Below are 14,716 nucleotides of genomic sequence, written 5' to 3'. Positions count from 1 at the left end.
GGTATCTCCAAGTGAAATCACACAAAATCATATAATAGTGGCTATTTACAACTGAGAATGAATGAACAGAAAAAGGTTGTTAATGTTGGAGTTTTAGCTCTTCAGGGCTCCTTTAGAGAGCACCTATCCCACCTGGAAAACTTATTTAAGGAACTTGCCGAAAATTCAGATTACTCAAAGTATGAATTTAAAGCATGCAAAGTGAAGGCGAAGAAGGACCTTGATTCTTTGAATGGAATCATTATTTGTGGAGGAGAATCAACTACAATGACAATTCTTCTCCAGAGAACAAAAATACTAAATACCTTGCGTGAAATGATTACCAGAAGGCATCTTCCTGCATGGGGAACATGCTGTGGACTCATTTTACTTTCAAATCATATTGAAAATAACAAGTCAAAAATATTAGGCGATTTGACATATGAATGTATAGGGGGACTTGATGTGACTGTTAGTCGGAACTCATTTGGAAGACAACTAGAGTCTTTTACTGAAACAATAGATCTGACAGAAGCCACAAATCACCAAATTAAAAGATTTGAAGGGGTTTTTATTAGGGCACCAACTATAACAACAATTGATGGCAATGATGGCACAAAAATATTGGCAACAGTTACTAGAAATGAACATACTTATGTAGTTGGGGCTATGAACAGAACAGTACTAGGAACCTCATTTCATCCAGAGCTAGTCGATGGGGATTATAGATTCCATAAATGGTTTTTAGACAAATTCATTTTAAAAAATCTAGATTTATGAGGCGATTCTTTGCATTAAAATGTTCTTTCTTTGATAAACCTGTGCGAATGTGTCCGATGAGGCTAGAATCAAATTTCGAGGATTTGATGCCGAAAGAGGAAACGGCTGTGAGAGATGAGAGAGAGACCGCGACGGAAAAATTACAGAGAAATGAAAAAAAAAAAGTGGGAGAACTTGATTGAAAAATTTCAAGAACATGAAGTGTATGGGTGTGGGTGGGAATATCTATGACACATTTTTTTTTTCAGATATGTATGTACCAGAATAAAAGCGAGCTTTCCCAATATAATTTATAATAGTATACGTTTGATAATCACAGTTTTGCTCTTTAAAAGAAAATCAACAAAGCTTCTTCAGTGCTAATATAAGCTGACAAATTCTTAGGTGCAGAAAAAAACAAGATGAGCAACGTAGTGGAAGATCCAAAAGAGAAATATACTCTGATTACAAAGGGTTTGCAGGAAGTTCTCAATGGACAGATCATCAAGAAGGTTCTCGAAGAAGAGAAAAGACCTTTGAAAATTTACTGGGGAACTGCTCCAACTGGAAAGCCACACTGTGGTTACTTTGTTCCTATGATCAAATTGGCACATTTCCTTAAGGCTGGATGTGAAGTTAAAGTTCTTTTAGCCGATCTTCATGCCTTCTTAGATAACATGAAAGCACCATTGGATGTTGTCAACTACCGTGCAAAGTACTATGAATTTATTGTTAAGGCAATTCTACGTTCTATTGGTGTTCCAATTGAAAAGCTTACTTTTGTGGTCGGTTCTTCGTACCAGCTTTCCAGAGACTACACGTTGGATCTCTTCAAATTGGCAAATATCGTTTCGCAGAACGATGCCAAGAGAGCTGGTGCAGATGTGGTGAAGCAAGTGGCAAACCCATTGTTATCCGGCTTGATTTACCCTCTCATGCAAGTTCTTGACGAACAATACTTAGATGTGGATGCAGAGTTCGGCGGTGTTGACCAAAGAAAGATTTTTGTTTTGTCTGAAGAAAACATTGAGGCTCTTGGATACAAGAAGAGGGCTCACATGATGAACCCAATGGTGCCTGGATTGGGCCAAGGAGGAAAGATGTCATCTTCGGATCCAAACTCGAAAATCGACATTATAGAGAAGCCAAAAAAGGTTAAGAAGAAGATCAACAGTGCGTTCTGTGCACCAGGAAATGTAGAGGAAAATGGCTTGCTTTCCTTTGTTCAGTTTGTCTTGGGACCTGTTTATGAATTGAAACATGGTACTGGAACGTTCCAGTTCTTTATTGACAGACCAGAGAAATACGGCGGCCCAATTACCTACAACAGTTTTGAGGACTTGAAAACTGCATTTAAAGAAGAGAAACTCTCACCAGTGGACTTGAAAGCTGGTGTTGCTGCTGGAATCAACCAATTGTTGGAGCCAATTATTGCCGAATACGAAGCCAATCCAGAATTTCAGGAAGCAGCAGCTAAAGGATACCCAGAGCCGTCAAAGAACAACAAACAGAAAAAGCAAAAGAAGCAAAAGAACAGAGGATCACGGTATCCTGGAAAGAAGGACGAAGAGAAAGAGACCGAAAAGGTGTCCAAGAAGCTTGAGGAGGCAAAAATTGAGAATTGATGGTTGTTGTGTTTTGTAGGAAGAAGCTAATAGAGACGGTGCAATTTTTTGAAAATTGAGGCGTAGCATTTCTTTGAAAAAAAGAAATATGTAGATTAATACTGGTATCTGACACTAATAATACGTCGCATAAAATTCCTGGATAGAGCTAAGCACTGATAATTTCATGAAACAGTCCTCTTTCTTTTTCAGAGAATACTGATTAGATTCGAGGCATGCTATCTTTACCCTTAAAAAAGTCTTGTTCTCTTCTTTACAGATCAATCCAAAAAAAAAAATGAATGGAATAAACTGAAAAATTATGTATGCACCCAAAAGTGATTGTTCCCACACTTCCGGTTCGCACATAATTCCGAAATCGTCTAAAAAACCATAGATAAAAACATACGATATATTAGTCAGTAAGATTTATATGACTTGGCTTGCCGGCTGTTCAATTTGGACACCTGGTGTTTGTTTTAAGTCTTACTTTGAAGTGATAGCAGAGTTGTGGGATTGTGCGATTATTATCACCTCTGGAACGAAATTAGATGGGAAGTCCGAAGTACGCTTAAACAAACGATAAGGGAAAAAATAGAAGAATAAAATCGCACGTATACAGAATGGCCATTACAAACACAAAAAAACTTGTTAATACGGGAGGATTGAATGTAATAAGTGAATATGAGCCGGAAAGTGAAGAGAGGAAGAGGAAGAAAAACAGTGCATGCGATAGATGCAGAAAGAAGCACACGAAATGTGACGGAACTGGACCTCCGTGCTCTAAATGTAAACGAACAAACTCTCTATGTGAATACCAGAAAGGCGAACAGAAAATTGTGATGTCCATGAAATACTTGAATGATCTTCATGGGGAAATACACAAGTTGAAAATAGAAAACGCCAGCCTTCGAAACAGCTTGAAGAAGGCCGAAAGAGATGCAGCAAAACATCAAGAAAACAGCACATTAACAACTTTGGAACAGCAGCAAGACGGCACCGCATTGAAGGCGGATAACATGAATTCAAATACTCACAGAAAATCGGCTGCAGGTGCCGATGACCACAAGACGGCAAGCACAGGAAACAATACCAATAATACCACAGAGAACAAAAATGAGGTGGTGATTCCTCCATTCTTGGATAAAGATGGCCAGCTGATCCACTCCAGAACTGGCGAAAGCATCTATATCGGCTCTTCATCAGTCACGTTATTTGGGCTTGAAATCAACAAGCTGGTTTCTGGTGTGCTAGATAGTTCGACTCCTTCAGGGAAAAATTCGGAAACTATTCTCGAGAGGGAGGGAAATGCCTATAGGATAATGCTGGGTAAGACACATTCGAGACCGGGGATCGACGTGAACTTTACGCTGCCATCATACAGCTATGCAATGCTTTTGGTGGATACGTTTATATCATACAACGACGGCTGTTTCTATTTCTTTAACGAAGGCTTAGTAAAGGAGGGCCTTCGGCGGATTTACGATGAAGATCAGTCAAAACCGTTTAAGCCGGATTACGGCAAGGCGGAAGATGGAAAGCCATATGAGGATGAATCGACATTAGAAACAATCTGGTTTTGCAAAGTTCTGCTAATTTTTGCGGTTGGTGAAATGTACTTGGGTACTGCTAATAATCTAGATGGGTACAAACTTTCGGGCAGACCGCATAGAAAACGCAGAAGAAAGGATGACTCCAAACCAGAGGATACAGATGAAAACAAAAGACAGGGCAAACATAATAGATCACAAAAGCACAAATATAACTCTTCTAAGGAGGCAGCAAGGCTTCCAGGATCGGGATTTTTCAACCAGGCAAGTGGACTTTTCACTGGACTTTTTGCCAGCGGAGCTATAGACAACTGTGCTAGAGAAGGCGGAATTGAAGTTCTTCTTCTTTATGCATTTTATCTGCAGGTTGCAGACTGTACTGTGGCATCGTATTTTTATTTTGGATTGGCATTACGTGCATCACTCAGTCTTGGTCTACATGTGGATATTGGAAAACATGTTTTGAACCGATATGAGCTTGAACATCGTCGCAGAATATGGTGGACGGTTTATATGTATGAGCGGATGCTGGCATCCAAGGCAGGACTGCCACTTTCAATTACAGACGATGATATATCCACGGCACTGCCTGATGACTTTGACATGTCATCACCTCCTGCGGGATGTGAAAATTATATTTTCCCGGAGGCTGAATTTATTCGAAACTGTGTGAAAATCACACAGATTAACACAAAGATCCTACAAAAGCTGTACACGCGCCATCCTTTATCAAACATTCTTCCAGTCGTTCATGACCTTGTTTTCTCCTTACTAAAGTGGAAAATAGACCTTCCAGATTTCATTAACTGCGACTTCTCGGTTCCTGAGCTCAAGATCAGTCGTCTAGTCGTTAATCTAATGACAGAGTATTTCCAGGGTGTTAATCTTGCGGTGAGGCCTCTTTTATTTCATTTTGTTATGATTAATCTAAAGGCCAAGAAGAAAAACACTGCGGACCATGTTTCTTCTGATGAACCGTTTATCGACTTGTCACGTTACTCATCCGTGATCTTGAATCTTTTAAATGCATCCTTCCAGGCATCTATAAATACCATCAGATCACTATGGGCACTCATGCTTGATAACATGGTAGCTCTTTTCGGGTATATGGATAGGGAGTATCTTTTTACTTCTGCAGTCACCCTTATTCTTTTCAACTCCACATTTGGTGTTCATTCTGCTACACTGGTTCACCTTGATCATGCACTTACGATATTTACCAAAATGCGGAATCTTGGAAACCATCCTGCTACATTACGTCGTGAGCAGATTCTTAAGCTTCTCACAATATTAGATTTTCGTGGCGCCATGCACGGCTTGATCAACAAGCATGTTGATCATCGCAGTCCGCCTGACTCTTCTATAAATTCAGAGAGTTCTGGCGGATTCTGCTTTACTCAGCATAGTGAATGGAACTCCAATAATAGCGAGATGGTTGAGAATATTGCGACGTACGGCCCTGCAGACCATTGGAAACGGATGCTTTCATCAGGTATATCGACTGGATCTCCATCGCATCAATCTACCACGACTGAAAGCTTGAGACCCTCGTTTAAGTCCAGCCCAAGTACTGAAGAATTGGAGTCATCATCTGCTGATCAGTCAATCCAGCACAGCGAGTTTAGCGGTGCTAATCATATCATGCCACATACAGAGTTCAATAATACAAGCTCCAATGACTTTGATGCACGAAATCCAATATTCTCACCTAGAATTTTGTCATCTTTTGGTGGATTAGATGACTTTTCCGATTTGGATGCTATGGTGAATGGAACGGCGGAAGATGCAGAACTATGGAAAGATATTACAAGCCAAGCTGCCTGGTTGACGAACAATCAGGAATTTGACAAACTGGCCAAGGACAGTAATAAATGAGAATACATTTTTTAAATTAAGACAGTTCAGATTAATAGATACTTTTATTGACATCGCACAAAGTACAGAGTAAGTATTGCGGCCGTTCAGAGAACAAAAATGTAAAATGTAGAATCTTGGAAAGCAAACTTAGATTCCACACAAAACACATCAATGATTGTTTGCAAAAAGTCGATTACTTACTAGAGATACCATCAACTGGAGTATGTGCTTACGTAAAATCTCAGTAGAACAACATAATCTCATAAAGGAATTTTGGAGAGAACACTACAGCGGATCCTCTTCGCAGCCTAATGATCCATAGGGGAAGGGGAAGCAAGGAAGAATAAAACACGTTAAAAAGGTCAAATTTTGGGAAAAAAGGAAAAAGAAATAGCATATTTAGAAAGAACTATAAAGCTAGAAACCAAAAACACGGGGAAGAGGAAACCAAAGAGAAGTGGAAGCAACTAGAGATCAGCAACAACAAAAAAGCTAGAAGCTGTCCACACTCAGACGTCACACTTACTGGGCGTCAGGTCCCTTCTTGTAACTCTCGTAGGCGGACAAAGCCTGCTGGAACTGGGTGTTGAAAAGAGCATCGTCCTTCAACATGTCCAAGATCTGCTTGTTGTCCATGGAAAGCATCATACCAGTAATCTTTCCGACAGCCTCCTTGTCAGAAGCCTCACCAGTAGCCTCGATCTTAGCGTACAACTCTTCTCCAAGAGCTCTCTTCTGCTGCTCAGGAGCAAGCTTAGGCAAGAAGTCGGCCAAAGAAGCACTGTTGACGGCAGTGACCGCAGCCTCCTGCTCTTCACCAGGCTTGTCACCCTTCTTCCCAGCACCTGCAGGTGCATTACCGTGGTTCTGTCTCTGGTAGTATCTCTGCTGCTGCTGCTGCTGCTGATACTCGTTGAACATTGGTTGCATGTACATTGGCACCGGCTGGCCGTTAGGACCAACACGGAACTGGCCAGGTGAAACTGGAACACCTTGGCCTGGACGAGAAGCACCTTGCTGCATCATCATCTGAGGAGCGCCATTTCCGGCAAATGGAGCACCGCGGACACCTGCTGGCATTGGTGGGATGAAGCCAGCATTCTGGCCATAGAATATTGGGGCAACGAACTGGCCCATGCCACCTTGAACGGCAGCCTGCTGCAAACGCATCTGGTTCCGCTGCTGGAACTGCTGGCTCAGTTGGTTGTGACGGACCTCTTTCCTCTGGGCAAGAGCAACGTAAAGTGGCTTACCCATCACCATACGCTGGTGCATCTCGTTGATGGCCCTGGTGGCCTCCTCTGGCTTGGTGTAGCAAACAAATCCAAAGCCTCTGGACTTACCTGCGTCGTTAGTCATCACCTTGGCGGAGGAGATCTTACCGTATGGAGCAAACTCCTCCTTCAACTTGGTGTCATCGATGGTGTCGTCAAGATTCTTAACAAACAAGTTAACTCCTTGGTACTTGCTGATTCTCTCCTGGCGAGCCTGCTGCCACTGCTTTCTCAGAGATTCCTCTCTCTCTCTTTTCTTCTGTGCACGGCCAACGTACAAGATTCTTCCACCTTCGAGCTCCTTCTCGTTGAGGGCATCGACGGCCTTGGCGGCCTCCTCGTGATCCTCGAAGTTCACAAATCCAAAGCCACGAGCCTTTCCCTCGTTGTCTGTTGGCAGGTACGTAGATGTGACCTTACCGTAGGCCTCAAACATCTCACGGAGCTGATCCTCGGTCATCTCAGGGCCAAAATTCTTCACATAAACGTTCGTGAAGTTCTTGATCATCTCCTGCATCTTCGACTCACGGTCCTTCCTTGGAATGTGAGGGGCAACGTACACCTCCATATTGTTCAACAACATTCCGTTCACATTCTCAATGGCAGCCTTGGCACTCTCGGCATCATCATAGTGGACGAATCCAAAGCCCTTCGAATGGCCATGCTCATCCGTGGCAATCTTACATGAAAGAATCTTACCAAACGTCGAGAATGTATCGTACAAAGTCTTGTTGTCGATATCTGGGTGCAAGTTCTTGATGAACACATTACCCGTGCCCTTCTTTCTCATCGATGGATCTCTTTGCGACCACATGATACGGCACTGCTTGCCCTTGATGTCGCAGAAGGCCAGAGTATCCAATGCATGCTCAGCCTCCTCCCTCTTTTGGTAATTCACGTAAGCGTAGCACAGAGACTTCTTGGTGACTGCATCTCTGCAGACACGGATCGAAGAAACCTGACCGACTTTCGAGAAAATCTCGTAAAGATCGGACTCAGTGACACTTGGATCCAAGTCACCAACGTACAACGAAGCAAAAGTCTGCTCGTTATCCTTGGAGTCCTTGGAGTCCTTGCCATTCTCTGCCTCCTCACTCTTGGCACCATCAGCCTTCTCGCTAGCTGGAGAAGCTGCCTCCTTCTTCTCAACCTTATCTTCGACGGACAACTTGGCTGTTGCCTCAGTCAATTCATTAACATCTGCGGACGACATTATGAATGCTTTTTTAAAGTATTTTCTGATTTTTTTTTCTTTTCTAGTGCTATTTCCTTAACAAAAAAAAAAGATATCTTTATTTTTTGTTATATTTTTTTATATTTTTCCCTTTTTAACTGTTTTCCCTCCTTGTGAACCAAAATAGTTGTTCAATAAAGATATGACGAAAAAAACGTGGAAAAGGTGAAGAAAGAAGCCTTCTTCAAGAACAACTCCAAAGAAACAAGAGTACTTACTTATGTCTTGATCTCCCGCTTGAGGGTGGAACCAATCTCCCTCCTATTTTTTTTTTTTTTTTTTCTTTACGTTTGTTCTCCCGGTCTTACTACAAAAAATTTTTCGCCTAGAGGGGCCTTTAAGGCTGAAAAATTTATGCTAGCTCATCGTAAAAATTTTTTCACTCCTTGACAATTTTTTTTTTTGACACTTTCCGTTTTCGCGTATGCATCCTTACATCACATAGTTACTTAATTCGTCCTTATGTTAACATCAATTTAGAAAATTGTATGGCCCTTTAAAGACATCTTTAACCAATCCCGTGTCGGTCATATATTTTCTGGAAGTCCTTAGAATAACGCTCTGTACTATAAAGGATATTCCAGAAATGATTGAGCATAATACATCTAATATAAGAATTTATTATTTTCTTTTCACTCATAAAAGTAATATCTTGGAGGGAGAATATACATATATAATCTTAGTAAATACTACTCAACCTTAAATCCTGACTGTGCAACAAGTGGGAAAAGTGAAATTTATCATATATCGCAATGCTTTACACATTTTTGAAAAAGAAACTTATGTTTTAATCTTTGCAATGAAATTCAAAGGCACACCACTTATTTTAGGATTGCAATTTCTTTCAACTGTTATTGCATACCAATTAGCTTCCAATAAAGGAAATAGCACCAGCTTGTTGAATACTAAAAGCCTCATTGATAATGCTTACGACTTTACTTTTGAAGGTGCTAAATTTGCGGCAAACTCATACTGTTGGCTTTTTGGGGAAAACAAACCTCTTAGTGAAGCTTGCCCATCGAAGTTTTGCAAAACTTCTAACCATTTAAAGTTACTCAAGTCTGGGAGAACTAATATAGCTTACGCTATTATGGAGGACACCAAAAATAAAAGAATCATTGTGTCTTTTAAGGGAACATCAAGCCCAAATGAATGGGTCCTTGATACAAACTATCGACTTACTGAGTATATTCCCTATGTTGTGAAGGACGAAATTGCAACCAAAGAATTTATATACCGCGGCTGGAAAGTACACAGGGGTTTTCTTAAAGGTTACAAGACATTCCATAAAAATGCTATGCGATATTTGTTACGACTAATGGCAAGGAAGAAAGGATACACTTTAGTTTTTCTTGGCCATTCTCTCGGAGGTGCTTTAAGCGTGATAGCCGCCGTTGAATCCCATTTTTGTGGTCTCAATCCAGTTATCTTCACCTATGGATCACCTAAGGTTGGCAATTATCGTCTTATAGACTGGATGTCGGAGAATTTCCCTTTATACATAACGGAACAATCACTTGTTAGTGGAAAACTTATTCCGCGTTCATTCTTTCGCATGACAACATCCAAAGACATAGTGCCATTGTTACCACTTTACAAACAGGGATTTTCTCATTGCGGCTTCCATATTAATATCAAAAACAATCTTTTTTTCGCGGACAAAGACGACTTGGAACTAATCGGAGAATTCGATAAGCATCTGGAATTTAAAGAATGGAGAAGAAGAATGAAACTTCTTAAAAAGAACTATAAAGAGTATATGAAAAGTCCGATGAAGGGTTATAAGGAATTTGTAGAATCGGACTATCACAGGTACTATTATATTCGAATGGGGTGTAAACAGTAGGTAAGTAATTTACATATAGCTAGAAGCAGGTGTAATATTTTCAATAGATTTGATTCAAGTCGTTAAAAATAAGTAACGTTAAACGTAAAGTAAATTCCGAATATAGGGGCAAATGGAAAGACATTAAAAGACATTATAATGTTGATTAAATTACGCGAGTAGCAGATCATTTGGATGTGTCCAAAACATATCTACCGGCAATCTTACCCTTTTCCATCAAAGAGAAAACCTTTGGAAGATCAGAGAGCCCCACAACCTTAATAGGAGAATGAACGAGGCCTCTTTCAAAGAAATCCAAGGCCTCAGCAGTGTCCTCCCTATTTCCAACATAGGAGCCTCTGATCTGAATGGATTTTATGACATGGTCAAACACCTTTGTTTGGACAACAGCATCTGCTGGAAGGCCAACAAGAACAACTTTACCCAAAGTGCGAACGTACTCCACAGACTGTGACATTGCTCTAGGAGAAACAGAGACATTGATGACACCATGTGGACCTCCATTTGTAACATTTTGCATCTCCTTGACGACATCGGAAACCTGTGTGAAATCAATAAATTCTTCGGCTCCAAGCTTGGTTGCAAGTTCTTTCTTTTCAGAGCCACCATCAATACCAACAACTCTGAGTCCCATAGCCTTGGCATACTGGACTGCTAGGGAACCTAAACCACCTCCGGCACCTGAAATTGCCACCCATTGACCAGGTCTGAGATCAGCTGTTTTCAAAGCTTTGTAAACCGTGACTCCAGCACATAAAATTGGGGCAACCGCAGCTAAGTCTGTTCCCTGAGGAATATGTGCAGCTTGAACTGCATCAGCGGTTGCGTACTGCTGGAATGATCCATCATGAGTGTAACCAGATAAATCGGCCTTTGGGCAATTTGGCTCTGCACCCTGCATACAGTACTCACAGCCCATACAGGATCCATTCAACCACTTGATCCCGGCGTAGTCCCCAACCTTAAAGTTTTTGACTTCCGAACCACACGCAACAACAACTCCTGCACCCTCATGACCTCCAACTAAGGGTAGCTTTGTTGGAAGTGGCCAATCGCCCTTCCATGCATGCAAATCTGTGTGACAGACACCGGAATATCTGACATTTATCAATATTTCGCTTGGCTTTGGTTTAGGAACTGGAATATCTTCATACTTTAGAGGTCCACCATTTTTATAAAACACCATTGCTTTCTGCGTTTTTGGGATAGTCGAGTATAATCTTAGGGCCATCCGGGACAGAACAGGTCCCTGTGTTTTGAATGATGTTAAGCTTCTAAACATTTTGACTTGATGATAAACTGCAACCGCTAAAGAAGTGTATATCGTGATCAAGTAAAACACCAAATAAATGACAAAGTAAGGATCGGGATGCAGCAGCTTTTATATGACATATACCCAAAGCCTCAAAATCATATTGGGGGTGCAATTGACATGATAGAAAATACTAAGGCTCCCAATAACTAATAATTTCTTTATGGTGTGGTTTGTTATTTGAATAAACTGAGGGGTAAAATTAACACTCAATGCCCGGTGTCGCAACAGTCCCGATGCATGCATGCAGTAGTTCCCGTAACATATAGCCTAGGATACTTACAAATTAAAAAGAACAAAAAGGGTACAATTCGGATTCCGAAAGCATAATGGCCATAAATCCAGAAAATTTTACAATTCATGCCTATTTCAAACAGCTTGTTCCCGGCGGCGTTTGAAACTTTAAAGTTTATTCTGTTAGTGCCCTTTTTTTCGAATTAGCCGTTAAAGCGAGATTTCATTAAAGCGTCCAAAACTCTCATGTGCATACTGAGGAATGTCATAATATCATGAATAAGCAATAAAATGATTGTAATTTGTTCGAGAATTCGGCATGCTTATGGATATAAAAACCCCTCCATCCGTTTCAGGTACATTGCGGGGAAGCACACCCCCTGCAGGATTATTGTCTTCTCTGGAGGAGTGGATAATCGGTACAAATAAAACAAACAGCTAATTAGTTTTAAAAGTTTTGAACAAACATTTCCATGTTTAAAGTTGAATTTTAACAGAGAAGAAATAATTTATATCCAACACATTTATGGACCTCAGCTCATAGTAGAAAATGTAAGTACAATATGATTCGGGGTTAGTCACTTCCAGCAGAACCCCAGTTTCGTAGTCGCATTTTTTTTTTTTTTTTTTTTTTAGGAACCTGGGGTACATTCACCAATTCACTCCGGCTTTTTCTGGGCAGAATAGAATACATGAGCTTAACAACCATAAAAAAGAACGAACACTTTCCAAAATTCATTCATCAGGCCATATTTAGCTGCAAAATATATTTTGTGTGTGTATTTGAATATATGTGAATGTGTATGCGAACTTAAACGCTTATATGAGCGCCCCGTATTATTTATATGAGTGTGTATATGATTGTCAATAATGTGTATGAGTCCCATAAAAAATTATGTCGTCATTAGAACAAGCAAAATTATTGTGCTTTCGCTTCTATTCCACAAATTATTCATTCAGGTCTAACTAATTCGAGGGAAACATTAAATTCGTGGAATTCAAATCTTGACCTTGTACATATAATTATCTTGGAAAACTGCTTTTGGATATTACTAGCTAATCTGTACTTGCATCAAACAAACGTCTCTGAACTTGGTCCAGGGTATGGTGAATAAACAAATAGGCACGTGTGTCAATAATCGACAGGCAGAGTAATTCCAAGGATGCTGTAGAAATGGTAGCAAGCGGTTAGGAAGCCAGATATAGAGCCATTAACAAGAAACTAAGGTACTATACTAGGAAAGACCATAAACATAAGAAATGTTTTTTTCAGGATATATTATCTCTTGAATCTAAAATGGGAAGTGTAGAGAGATAATTTCTTCAAAAAAGGTTGAGTGCATTCCTAAGTTTGCCAGGGAAAATACCCTAACTTCCAAACAGGAAGCGAGCCAAGAAAGTTGACAATCAATGAAATAGACAACCCAGATAATCAACGCATATCGACACATCTTCGGAACTTCATTGACTTACCAAGTAATTATCTGTCGTATATTTTTCTGGTAGCGATCTAAGTTTTCAAATATAATCTGAATTCATTGTGGTTCGCCCAAACTCCTTCAATGGTCCAATGGAAATAATACAGTAATAACCTACTAAATGAATTATATCTGGACATGGTCTCCTCATGCTTTGTGTTTGACATGCATAATGCCCTGAATAATACAGTAGAAAGGGGAAATCCAAAAAGGTATTAATATGGACACAATTCCACCTATTTATCACGATGGCCAACTCCTTAATGTCCCCAAAGTTTCTGGCCTAGCTTCCAAATTCTGAGAGATCTATCTGGATAACCAAAAATATAATCTACCATGAGATTTGCCCTATTCATTTCTTTTTTACTCTTCGGTGCTGTGAAAGCTGCATATATTGATGTTGATGAAAATCTCAATATCACGGAACTGAGTGTTTGTTCTGATTCTTCAAGTGTGCTTAATTTTCCTAGTATTAAAGAAGAACTTATTCAGTTCGTGGAGTACTGTTCCTTGGCATACTGTATGCCAAAGAACAAGATTACAGACGGGAATTTGGTTGATGCCTGTCCAATATCCTCTTGCACAGATAGCACTGGAAATAAAAAAATTGTTTATCAGTTTAAAGGAGATATTTCCGGCCTAATTGTTCAGGATGATACCAATAAGCAGATCATTCTTGTGTTTAAGGGTACAACCTCTGATAGAGAATGGGAAATTGACTTTGATACTTCCCATAAAAAGTATGTTCCTTACACTGTCAGCCAGGGTATCAACACAATGGACTTTACATGTGGGGGCTGCCAGGTCCACACAGGTTTCTACGATGCCACCAGTATTTTCATGAATGAAGCATTTCAATACATGCAGGAGTTACACAATGAATATCCAAGCTACAGTATTTTTGTGACTGGCCATTCTTTGGGTGCTGCTCTAGCAGTTCTTGCTGCAAATGAACTCAGACTCGTGGGCATGGATATTACCCTTGTGAATTATGCAGGTCCAAAAGTTGGAAATCCTTCTTTTGCCGAATGGATGAATGATCTATGGAGTATATCGTACTTGACCGACTTCCTCAAAGCAGGTAAAGGTAACCAGCTCCCGACAAACACCTTTACCAGAGTCACAAGCAAAGGCGACATTGTTCCATTAGTACCATTAGCAGCTATGAATTTTGCTCACTCCGGTTCTGAGATTCAAATCAACAGGAAAACTAATTCGCTTAGAGTTAGAGGTAAATGGTCATTGTGCAAAGAGACTTCCGATTTGGAGAGTATCTCAAAGATCACCCTAGCCTATATTACGAGTGGCAACTGGCAGTATCTCACAAGTAAAAGTGAAATTACTGAGGCGCATGTTAACTACTTTATGAGGGTGACTGAGTGCTCCAGTGCATGAACAATCGACGAAGATATTCATTTTATATACTTTATTGCGTAACCATTCTTTCTTTCGACATTCTTTCCCCTTCAAATTCTTTGTAATACTTATTCTGGTGCTACACTATTAAATGTGCTTTACTCTAGATCATTCTGATCACAAGCTACATCTAACTAGTGCAGTCAATAATCAACTTTCTTATTTAACAAAAT

General features: G+C 40.2%; 7 protein-coding genes across 7 annotated transcripts; 5 read left to right on the top strand and 2 right to left on the bottom strand.

Annotated features, from left to right (window-relative positions):
* Positions 1-57: 57 nt before the first annotated feature.
* Positions 58-759, top strand: BRETT_002083 (uncharacterized protein; the record flags this gene model as incomplete). The annotated part of the gene is made up of 1 exon (XM_041280621.1): positions 58-759. One exon carries the CDS (start codon positions 58-60, stop codon positions 757-759), a length of 702 nt encoding a protein of 233 aa, XP_041138412.1.
* A 401-nt stretch (positions 760-1,160) lies between these two features.
* On the top strand, positions 1,161-2,363 carry TYS1 (Tyrosine--tRNA ligase cytoplasmic; the record flags this gene model as incomplete). The annotated part of the gene is made up of 1 exon (XM_041280620.1): positions 1,161-2,363. The coding sequence occupies one exon, from the start codon at positions 1,161-1,163 to the stop codon at positions 2,361-2,363; it is 1,203 nt and encodes a 400-aa protein (XP_041138411.1).
* A 602-nt stretch (positions 2,364-2,965) lies between these two features.
* BRETT_002081 (uncharacterized protein) lies at positions 2,966-5,767 on the top strand (the record flags this gene model as incomplete). Its single annotated transcript, XM_041280619.1, has 1 exon — positions 2,966-5,767. The coding sequence occupies one exon, from the start codon at positions 2,966-2,968 to the stop codon at positions 5,765-5,767; it is 2,802 nt and encodes a 933-aa protein (XP_041138410.1).
* Positions 5,768-6,271: 504 nt separating this feature from the next.
* On the bottom strand, positions 6,272-8,236 carry BRETT_002080 (uncharacterized protein; the record flags this gene model as incomplete). Its single annotated transcript, XM_041280618.1, has 1 exon — positions 6,272-8,236. The coding sequence occupies one exon, from the start codon at positions 8,234-8,236 to the stop codon at positions 6,272-6,274; it is 1,965 nt and encodes a 654-aa protein (XP_041138409.1).
* An 820-nt stretch (positions 8,237-9,056) lies between these two features.
* On the top strand, positions 9,057-10,103 carry BRETT_002079 (uncharacterized protein; the record flags this gene model as incomplete). Its single annotated transcript, XM_041280617.1, has 1 exon — positions 9,057-10,103. The coding sequence occupies one exon, from the start codon at positions 9,057-9,059 to the stop codon at positions 10,101-10,103; it is 1,047 nt and encodes a 348-aa protein (XP_041138408.1).
* A 166-nt stretch (positions 10,104-10,269) lies between these two features.
* ADH2 (Alcohol dehydrogenase) lies at positions 10,270-11,385 on the bottom strand (the record flags this gene model as incomplete). Its single annotated transcript, XM_041280616.1, has 1 exon — positions 10,270-11,385. One exon carries the CDS (start codon positions 11,383-11,385, stop codon positions 10,270-10,272), a length of 1,116 nt encoding a protein of 371 aa, XP_041138407.1.
* A 2,078-nt stretch (positions 11,386-13,463) lies between these two features.
* On the top strand, positions 13,464-14,522 carry BRETT_002077 (uncharacterized protein; the record flags this gene model as incomplete). Its single annotated transcript, XM_041280615.1, has 1 exon — positions 13,464-14,522. One exon carries the CDS (start codon positions 13,464-13,466, stop codon positions 14,520-14,522), a length of 1,059 nt encoding a protein of 352 aa, XP_041138406.1.
* Between the last annotated feature and the right edge of the window lie 194 nt (positions 14,523-14,716).

Source organism: Brettanomyces bruxellensis, chromosome 9 (assembly GCF_011074885.1).
Source record: "Brettanomyces bruxellensis chromosome 9, complete sequence".
Lineage (NCBI taxonomy): Eukaryota > Fungi > Ascomycota > Pichiomycetes > Pichiales > Pichiaceae > Brettanomyces > Brettanomyces bruxellensis.
Note: the sequence above shows the minus strand (reverse complement) of the source record. Positions and strands in the feature narration are given on the sequence as shown.